We start from the raw sequence: 19,327 nt of genomic DNA on the forward strand, positions 1-19,327 counted from the left end.
TGCTCTGTGTGCTCGTCCGTTGTTCTGTTTATACATGGACCTGCACCTCGGGAGGTGTGACCTTCCCTGGCAGAGTTTGAACACAGCTGTGTGGCAGGTCATGGTCCTGCTCTCCCCCTTTGGAAATAAAACTCCTTAGTTAACCCAAGAGTGTGTTTTTGAAAAGCAGGTAGAAAGCCATAATTGTGAGGCAGCAGAGGGTGAAGCGGGGGGATTTAATTTGGGGGGAGTTGTGCTGTGTCTTGAGTAGGGGGCGGACAGGAGTGAAGAGTTCTGCCTGGAGGGGGATGGGGGTGGAGAGTTCCCACATCACCACGCCCCAACCACCGTCCCCCTTGGTTGTCCCGCTCTGGTGGGCGAGGTGGGGGGGAAGTGGGAGCTCTCCCCGCCCCCCCCGCCCACAGTACTCCCCGGGAGCCTCCTGGGTGCCAGGTGTTCAGGATACTACAGGGAAAAAACACAACAAATCCCTGATCTCGTGTGTTCTCGTGGTGACAGACAGTCGACATAGAGAAGTGAGAGCTGAAAAGTGCTGCCAACAAAGTCGAGTGGGGTGGGGTCTGTGCTTCTGGGGGCGGTGTTGGATGCTAAATTGGATGGTGGGAGCAGGCTTCACTGAGAAGGCGATGGGGAGGAGGCAGCAGACTTAGGATGGGAGATGCCTGGTGCCCTCAGGGACCAGCAGGGAGGCAGAGTGAGGGGAGGAGAGGAGGCTGTGGCCGGACTTCAGGGCGAGGAGCTCATGGAAGACCTTGGCTCCGGGGGAGAGGGCCCGTTGCAGGGGTTTGAGGGGCGGATGCCGTGATCTGACTGTGTTTCCCAAGGTGCAGGTGGGCTGCTGGGTTGCGAGCAGACTGTGGGAGACAAGGGAGGAAGTGGGGAGGGAAGATGGTGGCGTGGACCAGGCTGGCAGCAGAGGACCTGACTTGTACAGGTGGCATCAGCAAGAGTTGCTTATGGGTTGGGAGAAACGGCGTATTTGCTCGTGGATGGAGAGGGGAGAGCTCCTGAGGCTGCTTCTGCGTGCGGGGAGGGGTCCAGGCCAGGGGGAGCTGGGGGGCCCCCGAGAGTGACAGGTGGGAGATGGGTGCGCATGTGCGGACGCTGGGGCCGTGGCGCCAGGCCCAGCCGTCTTCTGTCCCCTCTGGAGCGGGAGGTGAGGCTGTCACTGTGAAATGTCCACTCCGCTCCCTCCGTCTCAGCTGGACCCGGATGGCCTGGCAGCCCGGGGAAGAATAAAGGTCTGGGTGTGTGAACCGCAGGGTGGAGCAGGTTGGATGGGTGGGCGGAGTTCCTGAATCAGCCACGCTTACGTTCTCAGTTCTCTTCTGTGCTATGACCTTTCCTGATATCCCAGGAAGTTCTTTTTCTTAACTTGTGCTTCTGGCAACTAAGGATGTTATTGGAACATGTGCGCTTTGTCAAAGAATGGGGAGTTATGCGTGTAGGTCCTTGTAGGTCCTCCGTAAATACTTTCTTCATGTACTTTTATAGACAAATCCCTATAATTGCATTATTTTACAGCTTCAAAGAACCCCCGCTCTTGCTTGGTGTCCTGCAGCCAAATACGAAGTTACGACAGGCGGAAAGGCTTTTTGAAAACCAGCTTGTTGGGCCAGAGTCCATAGCACATATAGGGGGTAAGTAGACCCCTGGGACTTGGCGCTGTCTGTTGCCTGAGTGGGGTCCTGTGGGCGCAGCTCCGTGGGGAGCCCCGGGCAGCCTTCTTGGCTGTGGTCGTGCGCGTGTTTGTCTACCAGATGCCCTGTGGGAGCCTCTCACCTCTCCGAGAGTTGCAGGCCATTTTAGTGCTGGGTGATTTTGAGTTCATGTCTGTGAAGCATTTTATTCTGCTCAAACTGTTGGACCCTTTAAAATGAAAGGAGAAAGGAAAAAATGTGGACAAACATTGGTGTTTAGTTCATTTATCACATTGGGTAGGTGTTATTTGATAGGACGTTCCTAGCACAGATTGTCTTTGTGTAGATTTCATTTTTGAAAAGAACAGGAACCATTCTCAATATTTCCACTTTTTTCTTAAAGCTCACTTTGGTGGGTACATTTAAGGGTAACCATCTGCTTCAAACTTGCTCAAACCTAAGACCTGGAATAGGGTCTGGTTCTAATTCTTGAGTCTGTAGCAACCTGGAATAGGTCTTTTCTGTCTGTTAGAATGAGAATTAAGCTCAGGAATAAAAAAATATAGTTAAAAGGTTGCCGAGGGTTGAGATGTGAGGATTTCCCAGCCACTTCTTACCCCGGCTCACTGGCCATCTTTCCAAAGCACGGTGGAACGGCTGTGGGCATGGGCGGCCAGTGTGCTTCTGTTTCCCTCCAAAGGCCTGTCAGGCCCACGCCTCCACTTCTGTTGCTGTGGACCAGCCCCTCTTTCCCAGCCCTACTGTTTGGCTGGCCCGAGGACTGGGTGTTTCTGCAGTTGGTGGTTGCTCTTTGGCAAAGTCAGAATTGTTCAGGAGGGATGGGCACTTCGTGATAGAGCTTCATATTTCTCCTAAAAAGATTTTGATGTTTATTAATTTCACAGATTTTGTGTTTTTGGTTAAAAAAACCAGTATTGACATTAAAAACTGGAACTTTGAGGAGTTATAGTGATTTTTAAAAAAATCTCTCAGAGGATGCTTTTCTTGTCTTTTCTACTTGGCCTGATGCCTCATGTTGCTCTGTCATCACGCCTCCCTTTTCTCTTAAAGGAGCTGCTTGTCCTTTGGTGATATTTCTGGTTACTCCCTGCAGGTGTGAACCGCACAAAGGCCCCGGGGACCCACTGCTGCTGACAGTGGAGGGAGGCACTAGCCTCAGGAGGTGCCGATGAACATCCTTTAATTTTTTAAGTAGACTTTATGTTTTAGAGCAGTTTTGGAGTCACAGCAAAATTGAGGGGAAGGTACAGAGATTTACCGTATATCCCCTACCCCCTACTTGCCCCATTATTATTTTTTTTTAAATTTATTTATTTTATTTGTTTATTTTTGGCTGCATCGGGTCTTCGGTTGCTGTGCGCGGGCGTTCTCTAGTTGCGTTGAGCGGGGGCTACTCTTTGTGCGGTATGTGGGCTTCTCATCCCAGTGGCTTCTCTTGTTGTGGAGCACGGGCTATAGGCACGGGGGCTTCAGTAGGTGTAGCACACGGGCTCAGTAGTTGTGGCTCGCGGGCTCTAGAGCACAGGCTCAAGTTGTGGTGCACGGGCTTAGTTGTTCCGTGGCATGTGGGATCTTCCTGGACCAGGGCTGGAACCTGTGTCCTGTGCATTGGCAGGAGGATTCTTAACCACTGCACCACCAGGGAAGCCCCTTGCCCCGTTATTAACATCTCCCATAAGATGGTACATTTGTTATAATTGATGACCCTCCATTGACACATCATCATCACCAGATTCCACAGTTTACATTAGGGTTCACTTCTGGTGTGTATGTTCTATGGGTTTGGACAAATGTTTAATGACATGCATCCATCGTTATGGTATCATACAGAGAATTTTTACTGCCCCTCCGGAAATCCTCTGTGCTCTACCTCTTCTTCATCCCTCTGCCCCCAGCCTCTGGCAGCCACTGATCTGTTTCCTGTCTCCTTAGTTTTGCCTTTTCAAAATGTCTTAGAGTTAGAATTATACAGCATATAGTCTTTTCAGATTGACTTCTTTCACTTACTGATATGCATTTAAGGTTCCTCCCTGTCTTTTCACGGCCTTATAGCTCATTCCTTTTTATTGCTGAATAATATTCCATTGTCTGGATGTAGCATAGTTTATTTTTCCATTCACCTACTGGAGGACATTTTGGTTGCTTCCAAGGTTTGGAAATTATAAATAAACCTGCTGTAAACATCTGTGTGCAAATTATTTTGTGGACTTAAGTTTTCAGTTCATTTGGGCAAATACCAAAATAATTGCTGGATCATATAATAAGAGTATGTTTAGTTTCATAAGAAACTGCCAAACTGTCTTTGAAAGTGGCTGTACCATTTTCATTCCCCCCGAGCAATGAATGAGAGTTCCTGTTGCTCCACATCCTCGCCAGCATTTGGTGTTGTCAGTGTTCTGGATTTTGGCCATTTTAATAGGTGTGAAGTGGTATCTCATGGCTGTTTTAATTTGCAATTTCCTGCTGACATATGATGTGGAGCATCATTTCATGTGCTTATTTGCCATCTGTATATCTTCTGTGGTGAGGTATCTGTTTAAGTCTTTGGGATATTTTTTAAATTGGATTGTTCATTTTCTTATTGTTGAGTTTTAAGAGGTCTTCATATATTTTGGATACAAGTTCTCTATCAGGTGCATCATTTGCAGATATTTTCTCCCAGTCTGTGGCTTGTCTTCTTATTCTCTAGACGGTGTCTTTCTCAGAGCAGAAGTTTTTAGTTTTAATAAGTCCATCTTATCAATTCTTTCTTTCATGGATCATGTCTTTGGTGTTATATTTAAAATGTCATCACCACACCCAAAGTCAACTAAGTTTTCTCCTTTTTTATCTTCTAGGAGTTTTGTAGTTTTGTGTTTTACTTGATCTAGGTCTGTGATCCATTTTGAGTTAATTTTTGTGAAGGGTGTAAGATCAGTGTCTAGGTTCATCTTTTTGCAGGTGAATGTCCAGTTGTTCCAGCAACATTTGTTGAAGAGACCATCTATACCTCATTATATTGCCTTTGCTTCTTTGTTAGAGATGAGTTGTGGATCTATTTCTGGGCTCTGTATTTTGTTACTTTGATCTAATTGTCTCTTCTTTTGCTATTACCACACTACCTTCATTATTGTAGCTTTATAGTAAGTCTTGAAGTCAGGTAGTGTCAGTCCTCCAGCTTTTTGTGTTGGCTATTCTGGGTCTTTTGTTTCTCCATATAAGCATTAGAATCATTTTGTGGATATCTACAAGATAGCTACTTGGGATTGCTTTGAATCTGTAGATCAAGTTGGGAAGAACCTCTTGACAATGTTGAATCTTCCAGTCCATGCACATGGAATATCTCTCCTTTTATTTAGTTCTTTGATTTCTGTCATCAGAGTTTCATGGTTTTCCTCTTCTAGATCTTGTACATATTTTGTCGTATTTAAACCAAATACTTCATTCTTTTGGAAGCTAGTGTAAATGGTATTCTGATTTTAATTTCAAATTTCACTTGTTCATTGCTGGTATGTAGGAAGCTGACTGACTTTTGTATATTATCTTTGTATCCTGCAACCTTGCTATAATTGCTTATTAGTTCCAGGCGGTTTTTTTGTTGTTGTTGATCCTTTGGGATTTTCGACATAGACAGTCATGTCATCTACAAGTGAAGATAGTTTTATTTCCTCCTTCCCAATAAGTATACCTTTTAGGTCCTTTTCTGGTCTTATTGCTTTAGCTAGAACTTTCCGTCCAGTATTGTAAAGGAGTCATGAGAGCAGACATCCTTGCTTTGTTTCTGATTTTAGTGGGAAAGCATTTAGTTTTCACCATTAAGTATGATGTTAACTGTAGGTTTTTTGTAGATATTCCTTATCAAGTTGAGGAAGTTCCCCTCTACTCCTAATTTGCTAAAAGTTTTTATCATGAAATGAGTGTTGGATTTTTGTCAATGCTTTTTCTGCATCTATTGATATATATGTTCATGTAGTTTTTCTTTAGTCTTGATATTGTGGATCACTTAACCAATTTTCAAATGCTAAACTAGCCTCGCGTACTTGGGATAAATCCCACTTGGTTGGGGTGTATAATTCTTTTTATACATTGTTGGATTTGATTTGCTAATATTTTCTTGAGGAGTTTTGCATCTTTGTACATGAGAGATGTTGGTCTGTAGTTTTCTTTTTTTAAAAAAATTTATTTTATTTATTTATGGCTGCGTTGGGTCTTCGTTGCTGCGCGAGGGCTTTCTCTAGTTGCGGTGAGCGGGGGCTACTCTTCATTGCAGTGCGCGGGCTTCTCATTGCGGTGGCTTCTCTTGTTGCGGAGCACGGGCTCTAGGTGTGTGGGCTTCAGTAGTTGTGGCACGTGGGCTCAGTAGTTGTGGCCCGCGAGCTCTAGAGCACAGGCTCAGTAGTTGTGGCGCACGGGCTTAGTTGCTCCGCGACATGTGGGATCTTCCTGGACCAGGGCTCGAACCCGTGGCCCCTGCATTGGCAGGCAGATTCTTAACCACTGCGCCACCAGGGAAGTCTGGTCTGTAGTTTTCTTGAAATGACTTTGTCTGGTTTTGGTATTAGGGTGATGCTGGCTTCATAGAATGAGTTAAGACGTATTTCCTCTGCTTCTATTTTCTGGAAGAGATTATAGAAAATTGGTATCATTTCTTCCTTAAATGTTTAGTAGAATTCATCAGTGAACCCATCTCAGCCTGGTACTGTTTTGGAAGGTTATTAATTATTGATTCATTTCCTCAATAGATACAGACCTATTCAGATTGTCTCTTTTCTTGTGTGAGTTTTGGCAGATTGTGTCTTTCAAGGAATTGGACCATTTCATCTACATTATCAAATTTGTGGACATAGAGTTGTTCATAGTGTTCCTTTATTATCCTTTTAATGTCCATGGGGTCTATAGTGATGTTCCCGCTTTCATTTCTGATATTGGTAATTTCTGTCTTTTCTCTTTTTTGTTAGCCTGGCTAGAGGATTATTTATTGGGTTGGCCAAAAAGTGCATTTGGGGTTTTCCGTAGCATCTTACAGAAAAACCCAAACGAACTTTTGGGCCAAGCCAGTATTTTATTGATCTTTTCAAAGAACCAGCTTTTGTTTTGGTGATTTTTCTCTATTGATTTCCTATTTTCAATTTCATTGATATCTGCTCTAATTTTTATTATTTCTTTCTTCTGCTTACCTGGGGTTTCATTTGCTCTTCTTTTTCTAGTTTCCTAAGATGGAAGCTTAGATGATTGATTTTAGGTCTTTTTTCTTTTCTAATATATGCCTTTGATGCTACAACTTTCTTTCTAAGCACTGCTTTCTCTGCAGCCAGAAAATTTTGATAAGTTGTATTTTCATTTTAATTTAGTTCAAAATGTTTTCTAATTTCTCTTGAGGTTTCTTCTTTGACTTAGGTGTTATTTAGAAGTGCACGTTGTTTAATCTCCAAGTATTTTGTGATTTTCCAGCTCTCTTTCTGTTATTGATTTCTAGTTTAATTTCATTTTGGTCTGAGAGCAGACGTTGTATGATTTTTATTCTTTTAAATTTGTTAAGGTGTGTGTTGTGGCCCAGAATATGGTCTGTCTTGGTGAATGTTCCATGTGAACTTGAGAACAATATATATTCTGCTGTTGTTTGGATGAGGTAGTTGATATCCAGTTAATCAGTGATGCTGTTGAGTTCAACTGTGTCTTTACTAATTTTCTGTCTGCAGGATCTTTCCATTTCTTTTTTATTTTATTTTTTTTATATCGAAGTATAGTTGATTTTCAGTGTTGTGTTAATTTCTGCTGTACAGCAAAGTGACTCAGTTACACGTATGTATACGTTCTTTTTCATATTCTTTTTCATTATGGTTTATCCCAGGACATTGAATATAGTTCGCTGTGCTGTACGGTCAGACCTTGTTGTCCATCAGTATCTGTCCATTTCTGAGAGAGGTATGCTGAAGTCTCCTCCCCTAATCATGGATTCATCTCCTTCCTTGCAGTTCTGTCAGTTTTGCCTCATGTATTTTGATGATTGTTTTTAGGCACATACATGTTAAGGACTGTTATGTCTTCTCTACAGTTGACCCTTTGTCATTACGTGGAGGCCTTCTTTATCCCTGATTGTGTTCCTAGGTCTGCAGCTGCTCTGAGATTAATAGAACTACTCCAGCTTTCTTTTGGTTAGTGTTAGTGTAGTATATCTTTCTCTGTCCCTTCATTTTTAATCTATGTGTGTCTGTATATCTAAAGAGGGTTTCTTGTACACTGCATATAGTTGGGTCTTGTTTTTTTTTTGTTTTTTTTTTTTTTTGTGGTATGCGGGCCTCCCTCTATTGTGGCCTCTCCCGTTGCGGAGCACAGGCTCCGGACGCGCAGGCTCAGCGGCCATGGCTCACGGGCCCAGCTGCTCCGCGGCACGTGGGATCCTCCCAGACCGGGGCGCGAACCCGGTTCCCCTGCATCGGCAGGCGGACGCGCAACCACTGCGCCACCAGGGAAGCCCCGGGTCTTGTTTTTTGATACACTCTGACAGTCTCTGTTTTTTAATTGGGGTTTTTATACCATTGATGTTGAAAATGATAATTGATATACAGTTGACGCTTGAACAAGTCGGGTTTGAACTGCGTGGGTCCGCTTACACGTGGATTTTTTTTTCCAATAAATACATTCTGCAACACTGCCGCAGTTGGTTAAATCCACGGGTGCGGAACCTTGCGATGCAGAACATCTCGAATGCAGGACCTGGGGGATGTGAGGGCTGACCATAAAGTTATACACAGACTTTTGACTGTGCACAGGGTTGACACCCCTAACTCCCAGTTGAACTGCGTGGGTCCACTTACACGTGGATTTTTTTTCCAATAAATACATTCTGCAACACTGCTTGATCCGCAGTTGGTTAAATCCACGGGTGCGGAACCTTGCGATGCAGAACATCTCGAATGCAGGACCTGGGGGATGTGAGGGCTGACCATAAAGTTATACACAGACTTTTGACTGTGCACAGGGTTGACACCCCTAACTCCCAGGTTGTTCAAGGGTTAACTGTAGTTGGATTACTATCTCCCATATTTGTTACTGTTTTCTATTCGTTTCCTTTGTTTTTTTATTTCTTATTTTCTCTTCCACTCTCCTTCTGACTTCGTAGTTTCAGCTGAACATTTATGATTCTGTTTCTCTCCTTTCTTCGCATATCAGTTATACTTTTTTTAAAAACTTTTTTTAGTGGTTGCCCTAGAGTTTGCAATATACATTTAAAAATATGGAGCATTTCATGAATTTGCACATCATCTTTGTGGTTCCAGTTCTAGTGTATGTGTTGCTGAAGTGAGCACTAAATTTTACACCGAGGGCCTTCCTAGCAGTTCTTCCCCTTTGGTTGGGTGTAATCGGCTTCAGCAGCAGACACTGACAGGAAGCAGACGTGAACAGCCCTGAGTGCTGAGCGTCAGCCCGAGGGTCCCTGCTTCTTTGAGGGTAGAAAATCCTGTTTTTATCCCTGACTGATGTCTGCTGTGCCCTGGATCCAGCCTCAGGGTCACGGCCATGCTGGTTCTGAGGACCCCGTGGGGTTTATCGCTGCACGTGTTAAGACTTTTGTCCCCAGACACCACTTGCCTTCATCTTCAAAACTGCCGTTTCCTCTCTGGAGATAAAAAGCACAGACTGGCTGCCTCTCTTGTAGAAGGTTGTGAGAGCACAGTTCTTAGGCTAACCCAGTAACACCCTTATTCCCTCCTGTCTTTAAACAGATGTAATGTTCACTGGTACAGCAGATGGCCGAGTCGTAAAACTTGAAAACGGTGAAGTAGAGACCATCGCCCGGTTTGGCTCAGGCCCATGCAGTAAGTCAGTGACCCCTGACGTGTGTCTCTTCCAGGCACCCAGGAGGGTGCCAGGAGGAGCTGGGTTCCCCGGAAGTCAGGTCCTTGGAGGAGGAGAGCCTGACAGCCCAGCTAGAGGCTGCCTGGGCTCCTTATTTGCTACCTGTGCTTGCAGTTTCCCATCCAGCTGTGGCCGTGGCCTTGCTGGGCCCCCACACCCCAGAGCTGCTGCAGGAGGTGCTGGGCTTTGTTCCTCACGTGCAGGAGCGCATTCCTGCACTAGCCCCTCAGGAACCTCAGCCCTGCATCCAGAGTGAAATACCCTTAGGTCGCTCAGTGTTTAGAAACTCACTGTTTAAAAACTGGTAGCTCCCAGACTTATTTGTTACCTTTTTTTAAGAGCTAGAATGTTTTTCTAAAAATGATGCATTTTTATGGTGAAATGCAAACAACGTGGAGAAGAAAGTAAAAATCACCTCAGAGTCTTCTCAGATGTAACTGTTAACAATTTAATGAATAACTTTTCAGATTTCTTTCTGTTCATGGATACTCACACCCACACATGGTTTTACGTGATGGAATCATACTCTACATTTGGGTATTTAACCTGCTTTTTCCCACTCCGTATTTTGCCTATAAGTGCCTCTGCAGTAAGTGCCCTGCAGCATACACCTTGAGGAGCACACCCTGCAGTAAGCACCCTGCGGTGAGCACCCTATAGTAAGCACTCTGCAGTAAGCACCCTGAAGTAAACACCCTGCGGTAAGCACCGTATAGTAAGTGCCCTGTAGTAAGCACTCTGCAGTAAGCACCCTGCAGTAAGCACTCTGTGATAAGTGCCCTGCAGTGAGTGCCCAGCAATAAATATGCTCTGCCACAGGTTTAAAAAGAGTATAGGTAGTAGAACAGGAGAATGGATCTAAGCAGTAAAATAGGAGCTTTCCCTTTGTGACGGGTGGAGGGACCCTGCCATGTCCCTGGATGGGCACAGCATTCAGGTCCAGCTGTTGGGCTTAAATCCCACTCCTGAGGTTCTGGGGGATTCGGGAGTGGGGCCTGTGTCTGCTGACGTCCCTGAGTTAACTGTTTGAGTCTAGGATGCTGATGTGAACTTGATTCTTGGGTATCAGTTGCTGTGCTTATGTCCACATCCAGATTCTCGGGTGGTCCCTCTAGACATGCTGGACAATTGTCCTAAGCTCTACGGGGGCTGGAACACGGGGGGCCGAGTCTGTCTCTGATGCCATGGTCTGTTATGTGCTCTGCAGCATGATGCAGGTTTAGGATGGGGTGGAGGAGGTGTTTGGACACGGAAGGGCCACAAATCTTGGACCAGCCACTGATTCCTGTCTGTCTGTTTCCCTAGAAACCCGAGATGATGAGCCTGCTTGTGGGAGACCCCTGGGCATCCGGGCCGGGCCCAACGGGACCCTTTTTGTGGCTGATGCATACAAAGGGCTATTTGAAGTAAATCCCTGGAAACGTAAGTGACGGTAACTTGTTTCCTTCTATGATGATTGCCGATCTTTTAAACAATATGTGCATTTATTTATAAATGGATTTAGTAGAATTTGTTCAGTACAGTCTACTGGAGACCCTGATGTTTTTCTTACTCACTGAATGGAACTGAAAATTTTACCTGCAGGTACCAGCCAGTATTCACACTGTGTGGTTCCTCACTTATGCCTGCTTCTGGCCCATTCCCTCCTTTCGCCTGGCCTTTGTGTTTGAGCCACAGCATCTCAGAAGGACTCATTTTGAGGATGTTAGGCTCCTCTTCCTATCTTTACTTCTCTGTGTATTTCTCTGCATCTGGTCTTGCTGTTTGTTTTCTGCCTCTCTATCTTTTCCTTCCTCCAGCTCCTTCTCCTGTTTCTCTCCCCTGACTGAGCATGATGTCACCTCGATCAGTGCTACAATATTGCTGTGTGCGCTTCAGCGGGAGGTTCATGCTGAGGGAGGAGTTGCCATCGTGGGTGGTGCACCGGGCCCCCAGGCGGCCCCCGCTCTGCTGGGTGCTGGCTGTGTGAGAGTTACTCAGCCTCTCTGTGCCTGCTTTCCTCACCCACAGGGCAGGGATGACAGGAGTGCCTGCCTTGTGGGATAGTTATGGAGGGTTTAAATGGGATTATATGTGGGAATCGCTGAGCGCTCCTTGAACGCTCCTTGAACGTTTGTGCTACAATCTAAAAAGATTTACTACGATTCCTGCTTTTTAAATTTAAAAGCAGATGAGGTGAACATTCTGTATTTCTCTCAAGCAGACAAATAGAAAATTGCCTTTTTAACCTAAGATTCTTACCAGATTTTTAAGTCAGTTGGTATTGATAAAAGGAGTTCCTCATCCTTAGAGGGGGGATCCTGCCTTTAGTGGAGCTGGTCTGAAAAAATTCATCACCTAATAGAAAGGAAAACACTGATTTTTACTGTAAGAAGGAATAAATCTTCTGTCAGGACATGGAGAAGCTTATTTAGTTTTTCCTTGTAAATCAGTTAGGCCGATTGATATTTTGAAATTATTGAGTTACACGTTCTTAGAATACAAGCAAGTCTCTCCCCTTCTTTCTTCTTTCTTTCTTCCCTTCTTTCCTTTTCTTCCCCCCCGCCCCCCACCTTCCCTCAGGTGAAGTAAAACTGCTGCTGTCCTCTGAGACACCCATTGAGGGGAGGAAAATGTCTTTCGTGAACGATCTTACAGTAACTCGGGACGGGAGGAAGATTTATTTTACGGATTCTAGTAGCAAATGGCAAAGACGAGATTATCTGCTGCTGGTGATGGAGGGGACGGATGATGGTCGGTGAGTGTTCCTTCTGGATCTTCTCCTCAGGGAGGCCGTAGACAGGCAGGGTGACTTTGCAGAGCTTATTACATCCAGGAATTGTTGGGGTGTTTCTGAGCATAGTACTCAGCTTTTAAGGGAGGATCTTACTGTCTCCTGGAAACAGGTGGCGGACACAATGAAACAGCGAGATGTTCTCACTTTCTTCTTTGGAGAAATGAAGGTAGAATGGCCAGGCTGTCTGAGGGTGTGGTCTCACAGCCGGGGGAGACCTCACAGGCGACCTCTGAAGGGGACTCCTGTGAGGCTGCAGCCACGGTGGCCCTCCCTGGTGCTGAACCAGTGCTCAGGTCAGCGAGAGAGCTGACCGTGGGCTTGTCTGGAGGAGGGTGCCTGGGTCTGCCCTGGACAGGGATGGGCCTGCAGGGCCAGCCTGGAACTGGTCTGAGCGGAGGATGGGGGCCCTGCTACTCCCGTGGAGGACGAGTCCCCCTCCATAGACCCTGGCCCGAGGGCCCAGACCGGGAGCAGGGCTCCAGCCCAGCCGGGGCCCCCAGACACCCCGTGTGACCTCCGCTGTTGGCGCCCGCAGCCTGCTGGAGTACGACACCGAGACCAAGGAGGTGAAGGTTTTGCTGGACCACTTGCGGTTCCCCAACGGGGTACAGCTCTCTCCTGCAGAGGACTTTGTCCTGGTGGCGGAATTGACCATGGCGAGGATCAGGAGGTGCGTGAGCTGATGTCAAGTCCGCCGAGCTGTGGGCCGGGCGGGTGTGAGGTGTCAGCTGCAGAGCCTGGGACGCAGCGGGTGCCTGTCCTGTGTGATATGAGAGAGTCATCTTCCCTGTCCCTTCCTCAGCCTTCTTGCGTGTCATGGGCTGGGAGAGTCTTGATGGAATGCTGACTGCGATCCTGGCCCTTTTCCCTGCTGGTGGGCCTGGTCCGGCCCTGCTTCCCGCACCTGCTTCTCGCTGGGTGGGCCCAGGGCTCTGAGGGCTTCTTGGAGCAGCCGTGCCATTGTTCGTGATGGATGTGTTTACAGTTGTATCCATTCGGTTATGGGGACCAAGACCCATTTGGTGGTCGGCTAAAATTTTTCCTTCAATTGGGGGGCCGCCACTCATTGCCTGCTTGGGCGAATTTTTCAGGTTCTACGTGTCTGGCCTGATGAAGGGAGGGGCCGACCTGTTTGTGGAGAACTTGCCTGGATTCCCAGACAACATCCGAGCCAGCAGCTCTGGGGGTTACTGGGTCGGCATGTCGACCATTCGCTCCAACCCTGGGTTTTCCATGTTGGATTTCTTATCCGAGAGACCGTATCTTAAAAGAATGATTTTTAAGGTAACTATGAGGACTATTGATTTCAAAAAACAAAATGAAAATGCATCTAATTATGGGTTTTTTGACCTTTATGGAAGCTCTGAAAATTCTAGTTCTGCTTATAGTATTCAGTGCTTTTAATGACTTCTTTAAAACATATTTTATTCTTTTCCTTGTAACGTAAATGTAAACATTTGAGCCCTCTGATTTTTTTCTCCTGGTTTCCTTGTCTGGCTATTTTTATCGTCACCCTCCCTGTCGTGACATGTTGGGGCCTCTGCCCTGCCTGTCCCTCTTATTCTCCACTCTCCCCCAGACCCCGTCCCCAGCAAACTCAGCTCTTCCTTGAGTGGTTGCAGGTGCCCCTTCCTCCCGCCCCGCTTCCTCCTGCCTCTTCGGAGCCTCATCACCCCCTTCATGGGATTCCGCCCATGTCCTTAGTTGCAAATTCTAAACTATTTGAGACTTAAGGTCCTGGAAGGTGCTGGGCAGCAGTTGCTGAGTCTGTGCGGCACATAGCCCTGTGTCTGGGCCCCGCCAAGGGCTGCGGGCACCTGCTCAGTGAGGCTGGCCCACGGCCTTCAGTGTTCCGAGTTCGGCAGGTCACTGTTCAGAAATGACGCATCGTCGGCTGCAGAGTTACATCTGTTCGCTGGGGCCTGGAGGGGGCAGAGTGGGCAAGGAGAAGGGGTTTGAGGAAGGCCTGACCAGCTGTGGGGCCCTGGGCAGGGGACGTGGTCTCTCTGCCTCAGTTTCTGCATCTGTCAAGTGGAAAGAATAATAACACTTCATTAGGTGATGGAAAAATTTAATGAGCATATGCAGATGATGCCCTTAGCTGAGTATAGTGAGTGCTCGAAGCTGGTACCCATCAGAGGATGTGCTCTGTCCGTGGTGATCGCATCTCTCCCCTGGTTGATAGGATGCATCTCTGCCCTGGTGGGACGTGTGCTCCATCAGAACAGGTGCTTTTTCTGTTGAGTTCTCTCCTTTATCCTCAGTGCCTAGAACAGTGTCTGCATCAGGAGCCAAGACTGTGCATGAGAAAGGGCCAGTGGGGTGGGCGTGTTCCCAGACATGGGCGTCCTGGGCAGGAGCGGCCCGGCGTCTTCATGTGGCTGGGAGATAGATGGTGGGTCTGGGGCAGGTGGCAGGTGGGGGGTGGGAGAGGACCACAGGCCTTGCAGACTTGAAAAGGAGGTTAGATTTTCTTCAGAATGTTGTTGAAGTCTTTGAGGATTTTCTTTTTTAAGTTTTGAGACAACATCAGACCTAAAAAGCAGCAGGAAGGGAACAGAGAACGTCTTTCCCTCAGCTGTTTGCAGGCAGGTGGCTGACCTGTTGCCCCCGGACGCTCCAAGCGCTGTTCCTATAGCAGGGATGACCCCCTTGGGACAGGATGTCCCATGGATACGGGTGACCCTCCGGTGCACAGACCCAGCTCAGGCTCGCCAGTGGCCCAGGGGTGTCCTTTGTAATGGGACTGTGCCCAGGGTCGGGCTGGCTTAGTCACCACCTCTCCTTGTCCCCTTCAGCCTGGAGCAGCTCCCAGACCTGACCTTCAGGATCCCAGGTCAGCTCTGCTGCAGAATGTCCCTGCCTCGGGCTGCCTGGTGTTTCTCACGGTCAGGTTCAGGCTGTGCCTCTCCGGTGTCCTCAGCGTGACCTGTCGGGAGGTGCCTGGTGTCCACTTGTCCCTGCAGTGCCCGTCACCTCATCCAGTGGTGGCTGCCGGGTTTCCACTGTGAAGTTACTCTTTATCATTTGTAATTAATGAGTATTTTGTGGGGATAGTTAGTAAGTGTCATTATGATCTCGGGGTTGATGGTTTTATCAGTGATTATGATCTGTTAACCATCGTTGCTTACTTTGATGCTCACATTGTCCGGCTGCGGCCAGTGGGAGCCCCTTCCTTATGGCCCCTTGACCTTTGCATGTGTCCCAGTCGTTCTTGGAGTAGTTCCTGCTTCCTGGCCGTGCACATTGTTCAGGCTCCTCTCGTTCTTTCCCTGCCCCGCTCTGGGATCAGCTGTTTCTCAGGGAGCCCGGCTTCTCCTACAGGGGACAGGTGCTAAGTGTGCTTACTGATGGGGGGGTCACTGCTCCCAGGCCCTCGTGACAGAGCTGGGGGTGTATGCACACGTGTTCGTGCACAGACCCTCACACCTACATTTATGTGTCTTCATCTGTTTCTTTAAATTGAAAACCGTAAGTAAGGCTGTATCTCTGCTTCGGGTCCAATGCCACAGGATTTATGCCCGTTTTCTTACCGTCTGTGTTTGCACTTCCCTTCTCTAAGGGTGAGAAACCTGGGTCTCATGCTCCTTCATACCTATGTGATCAGATTCCCCAGTTGTCCCTGTCTGTAGCCATTGTCCCCTGTCACGTGGCCCCAGCATCACATGGCCCCGGCTAGGGCTCTAGCACCCATGCCAGCCCTTTTCCCTCCTCCCAGCCGTGTGCAGGGGCCTTACCTCTCAAGGGCTCATGGCCTGTGCCAGGTCACCCTGCTGCAGGACACTATCTCCCCTGCTTGGGCCCTGACACCCTTCTTGGAGCCATGGCCCTCTCTCTTCTCCAGCGTGGACTCTCCCTGCTCAGACCGACTCTCTGGTCTGGGCCGCCCCTGCACGCACCTACCCTGCTTGGCTCCACAAGCTACTTCTTTTTTTTTTTGGTACGCGGGCCTCTCACTGTTGTGGCCTCTCCCGTCGCGGAGCACAGGCTCCGGATGCGCAGGCTCAGTGGCCATGGCTCACGGGCCCAGCCGCTCCGCGGCATGTGGGATCCTCTCTGGTCTGGACCGCCCCTGCACGCACTTACCCTGCTTGGCTCCACAAGCTACTTCTTTTTTTTTTTTTTTTTTTTTTTGGTACGCGGGCCTCTCACTGTTGTGGCCTCTCTGTGCCGGTATTTTAAAAAGGCAGCTGCAGTGCCGTGTGGAAGCGAGCCGGTGGGGAGGTAGGGGGTAGGGTGGGTGGGACGTGCACAGCAGGTGACAAGAGCCACGGTGCCCGGCCTGCGGGACTCCATGTGGCCCGCGTCACGCTCTCCTCTCACTGTGCTTCCCTTTCAGCTGTTCAGCCAGGAGACGGTGATGAAGTTCGTGCCACGGTACAGCCTCGTCCTGGAGCTCAGTGACAGCGGGGCCTTCCGGAGGAGCCTGCACGACCCCGATGGGCAGGTGGCTGCTTACGTGAGCGAGGTGCACGAGCGTGACGGGCACCTGTACCTGGGTTCCTTTAGGTCCCCTTTCCTCTGCAGACTCCGCCTGCAGTCTGCTTAGGCCCGTCGTTGCCCTGCGTGCCACCCCTGGGCCAGGAGGTGCGTGGACACACCTTTCCCATCTGCACCTGCCGGTCCGCAGAGGTGTGGTGCAGCCTCTCGGGGCACCCTTACCTGGACTTGGCCTTACATCTGCCGTGGGGAAGATGAGTCCACGTAAAGCCCTTTTCTCTTAAAAACCTTCCCAAGTGCAGTGATTCTTTAGGCCCCGGGGACTTGGTGCACTTAACAGGCTTCAGGTGTGGGGATGGAGCTGTGGGTGAGTCGGCTGGCATCTCGCTTTTGCTGCTGGCTGTGTCCCGCCAGCCTCGATGTCTTTGTTGTTAAATGGATGATACCTGTCTTTGCGGGAGGGGCTGTGGGAGGGCGCGGAGAGCTCAGAGCAAACGTGTGTGAAGCCTCGGATGGGCTGTGCAGGCGAAGAGGGCATGGCTACGTTCCCCAGAGTCAAGTGAGACCTGAGCCTCGGCCCTGAGCGTCCCTCCCGTGGCTCCCACCCTCCTGCTGCACCTGGCTCCCTCACTACCCGGGTCCCCGCCAACGCTCTGAAGGCAAGGACCTGGGTGTGTGTGGAGGAAGAGCATGTTGATTCCAGCAGCTCAGAGGACTCACCGGCTTCTCCATGGACAGCTGCCGTGTGGATCAGAGGATGGGGAGTGAAAGTGGGCGCTGGGCACCAGGAGTCCTATTCACACACCTGGTTCCTCACCCCAGACCCAGGTGTGAATAGTGCACGTGCCGGGGTTGCGTCTGCTCTAGTATTACAAGCCTAACGCTGCTCTGTATCCTGACGGGTGTGTCCACACATGGTCCTGGTTGTGGGGTGATCCATGTGATTATGATAATTAAATGGACTTTTCTGCTCATTAACCTCTTGATGGTGTTGCCTGGGAATTTCTTCTGTGCTTTAATCTACTTTTACAGTAAGTGAGGTCTTGTCCTGCACCTGTCGTGAGGGCCGTTCTGCTGGGGTCATGTATAGATTTGCTCGGGGCCTCCCCTGTGGCCACCTGCCTCCCACGGTGACTCAGTCCACATGACCCTGCTCTCCTGTTTCCATTCTGCAAGGTGGGGCTGATGTCTGCTCCTTCCTTTCCTGCGTATTTGTGAGAACACATCAGGGATTGTGTCTCTGGAATTGTCCTTGTAACTTGAAAAGGCAGTATTTTGACTAGGGGATGACATTGAACGTCAAGGATAGCCGACATCATGGTGAGACTTGAACCGTTTATGTCTTGTTCTGGTTCATAGCTCCTTTCCCCTCCCTGCTCCCCGCCATTTTAGGGGAGAGAGTCAGGGTCTGATGGGGGCTCATCCAGAGTTGCCTGCTCGGGGCCAGCTTTATGCATAGCCGCGTACAGCAGAGTCAGACTGGCTGCATGGCCGTGATGTGACCCGTGTCCTGTCAGGTGATGTAACTTCATAGGAAATGCTTTTTAACAGGCAACAGTGCACCCGTGTATTGAGTCTGCAGGAATAGTAAGGTGAAAGAAACCTGACCATTCTGCCTCGAAAACACAGCCCAAGCGCGCTGACCCTGAGCGTTTCTTCTTGGTTGGGAACTGAGGGCTGTGTTCTCAGTGCAGAGAAGCTGGTAGCTTTTCACAGTTTTCAGCAAAGGTGTTTTTTTTTTGTTTTGACTCAGTTGTTGATTTTCTGTCTCAAAGTGTCATTTCCTGTGTTTTATCTGGTAATTTGCCATGATGAGGTGCAAAATATAGTCTCATTAGGCTTAAATATATGATAGGTTTTTGTTGTAAACATGAAACTGATTTGTTCTAATGGGAATTACTGACATGATCTTAAAATTAAATCAAGTGATTGATTCACTGTGTGCTTCTTTGTCATCATTAAAAAAACTCCATCAGGACTCAGTTGCTCCCTTTTATAGGCCAGAGGCCCCGCGTTGAGGTTTTTGTCATCAGCCTTCGCTCTGCCGTGTTGAGTTTTCATGTGCCCTGACCTCTTTGTGATATAAGGAGATGTGGCCGCGTCTCATGGGGGAACCGAGGCTGGGGATGGACCTGCCTAGGGGCACAGGTGGCTGGGGGCGAGGAGGCAGGGTGGCTGCCCAGTCCAGGGGTCAGACCAGCGGGTGCCTATGTCTCCGGGCACCGAGGTGGGACAGCAGCGGGGCTAAGCCTTGCAGGTGGTTCTCTGGGTGGCTGTGTTCCTCAGGGCCTGGCCCGTCTGCAACCCGGGCTGGGCTGGGCTGCATCTGGAGTGGAGGCCCTGAAGCTGGATCCCAGAGTCTGCACGGCTGGTGAGCAGGGGCGGAGGGCCTGGCGGGGAGGCTCTGGAACACAGAGCAGGGCAGACCTGTCTGTCGGGAGTTTGACTGGTTTTGGTCAGTTTGAGACCTCAAGTGTTTCTTCTTGGCCATAATTCTGGTACTGTATGTCTCAGAATCCTGTGTCGTCAACTTTACATTTTCCCAGTGACAGTGAATGAGATGAAGGTGCAGCTTCCCACTGTAAGAATCATTCCCTCTTAGAGCAAAGCT

At 48.7% G+C, this 19,327-nt stretch overlaps 1 protein-coding gene across 1 annotated transcript in view; it reads left to right on the forward strand.

Annotated features, from left to right (window-relative positions):
• APMAP (adipocyte plasma membrane associated protein) overlaps positions 1-18,654 on the forward strand; it is a 21,807-nt gene extending 3,153 nt beyond the window's left edge. The window contains exons 3-9 of the mRNA XM_028498491.2: positions 1,525-1,640; positions 9,368-9,460; positions 10,806-10,922; positions 12,063-12,237; positions 12,812-12,946; positions 13,368-13,560; positions 16,616-18,654. Coding sequence (XP_028354292.2) covers positions 1,525-1,640; positions 9,368-9,460; positions 10,806-10,922; positions 12,063-12,237; positions 12,812-12,946; positions 13,368-13,560; positions 16,616-16,825 — 1,039 coding nt within the window. The 3' untranslated portion in view covers positions 16,826-18,654. The remainder of the gene's footprint in view (positions 1-1,524; positions 1,641-9,367; positions 9,461-10,805; positions 10,923-12,062; positions 12,238-12,811; positions 12,947-13,367; positions 13,561-16,615) is intronic.
• Positions 18,655-19,327: the final 673 nt, after the last annotated feature.

This window comes from Physeter macrocephalus, chromosome 14 (assembly GCF_002837175.3).
Source record: "Physeter macrocephalus isolate SW-GA chromosome 14, ASM283717v5, whole genome shotgun sequence".
NCBI classification, from domain to species: Eukaryota; Metazoa; Chordata; class Mammalia; order Artiodactyla; family Physeteridae; genus Physeter; species Physeter macrocephalus.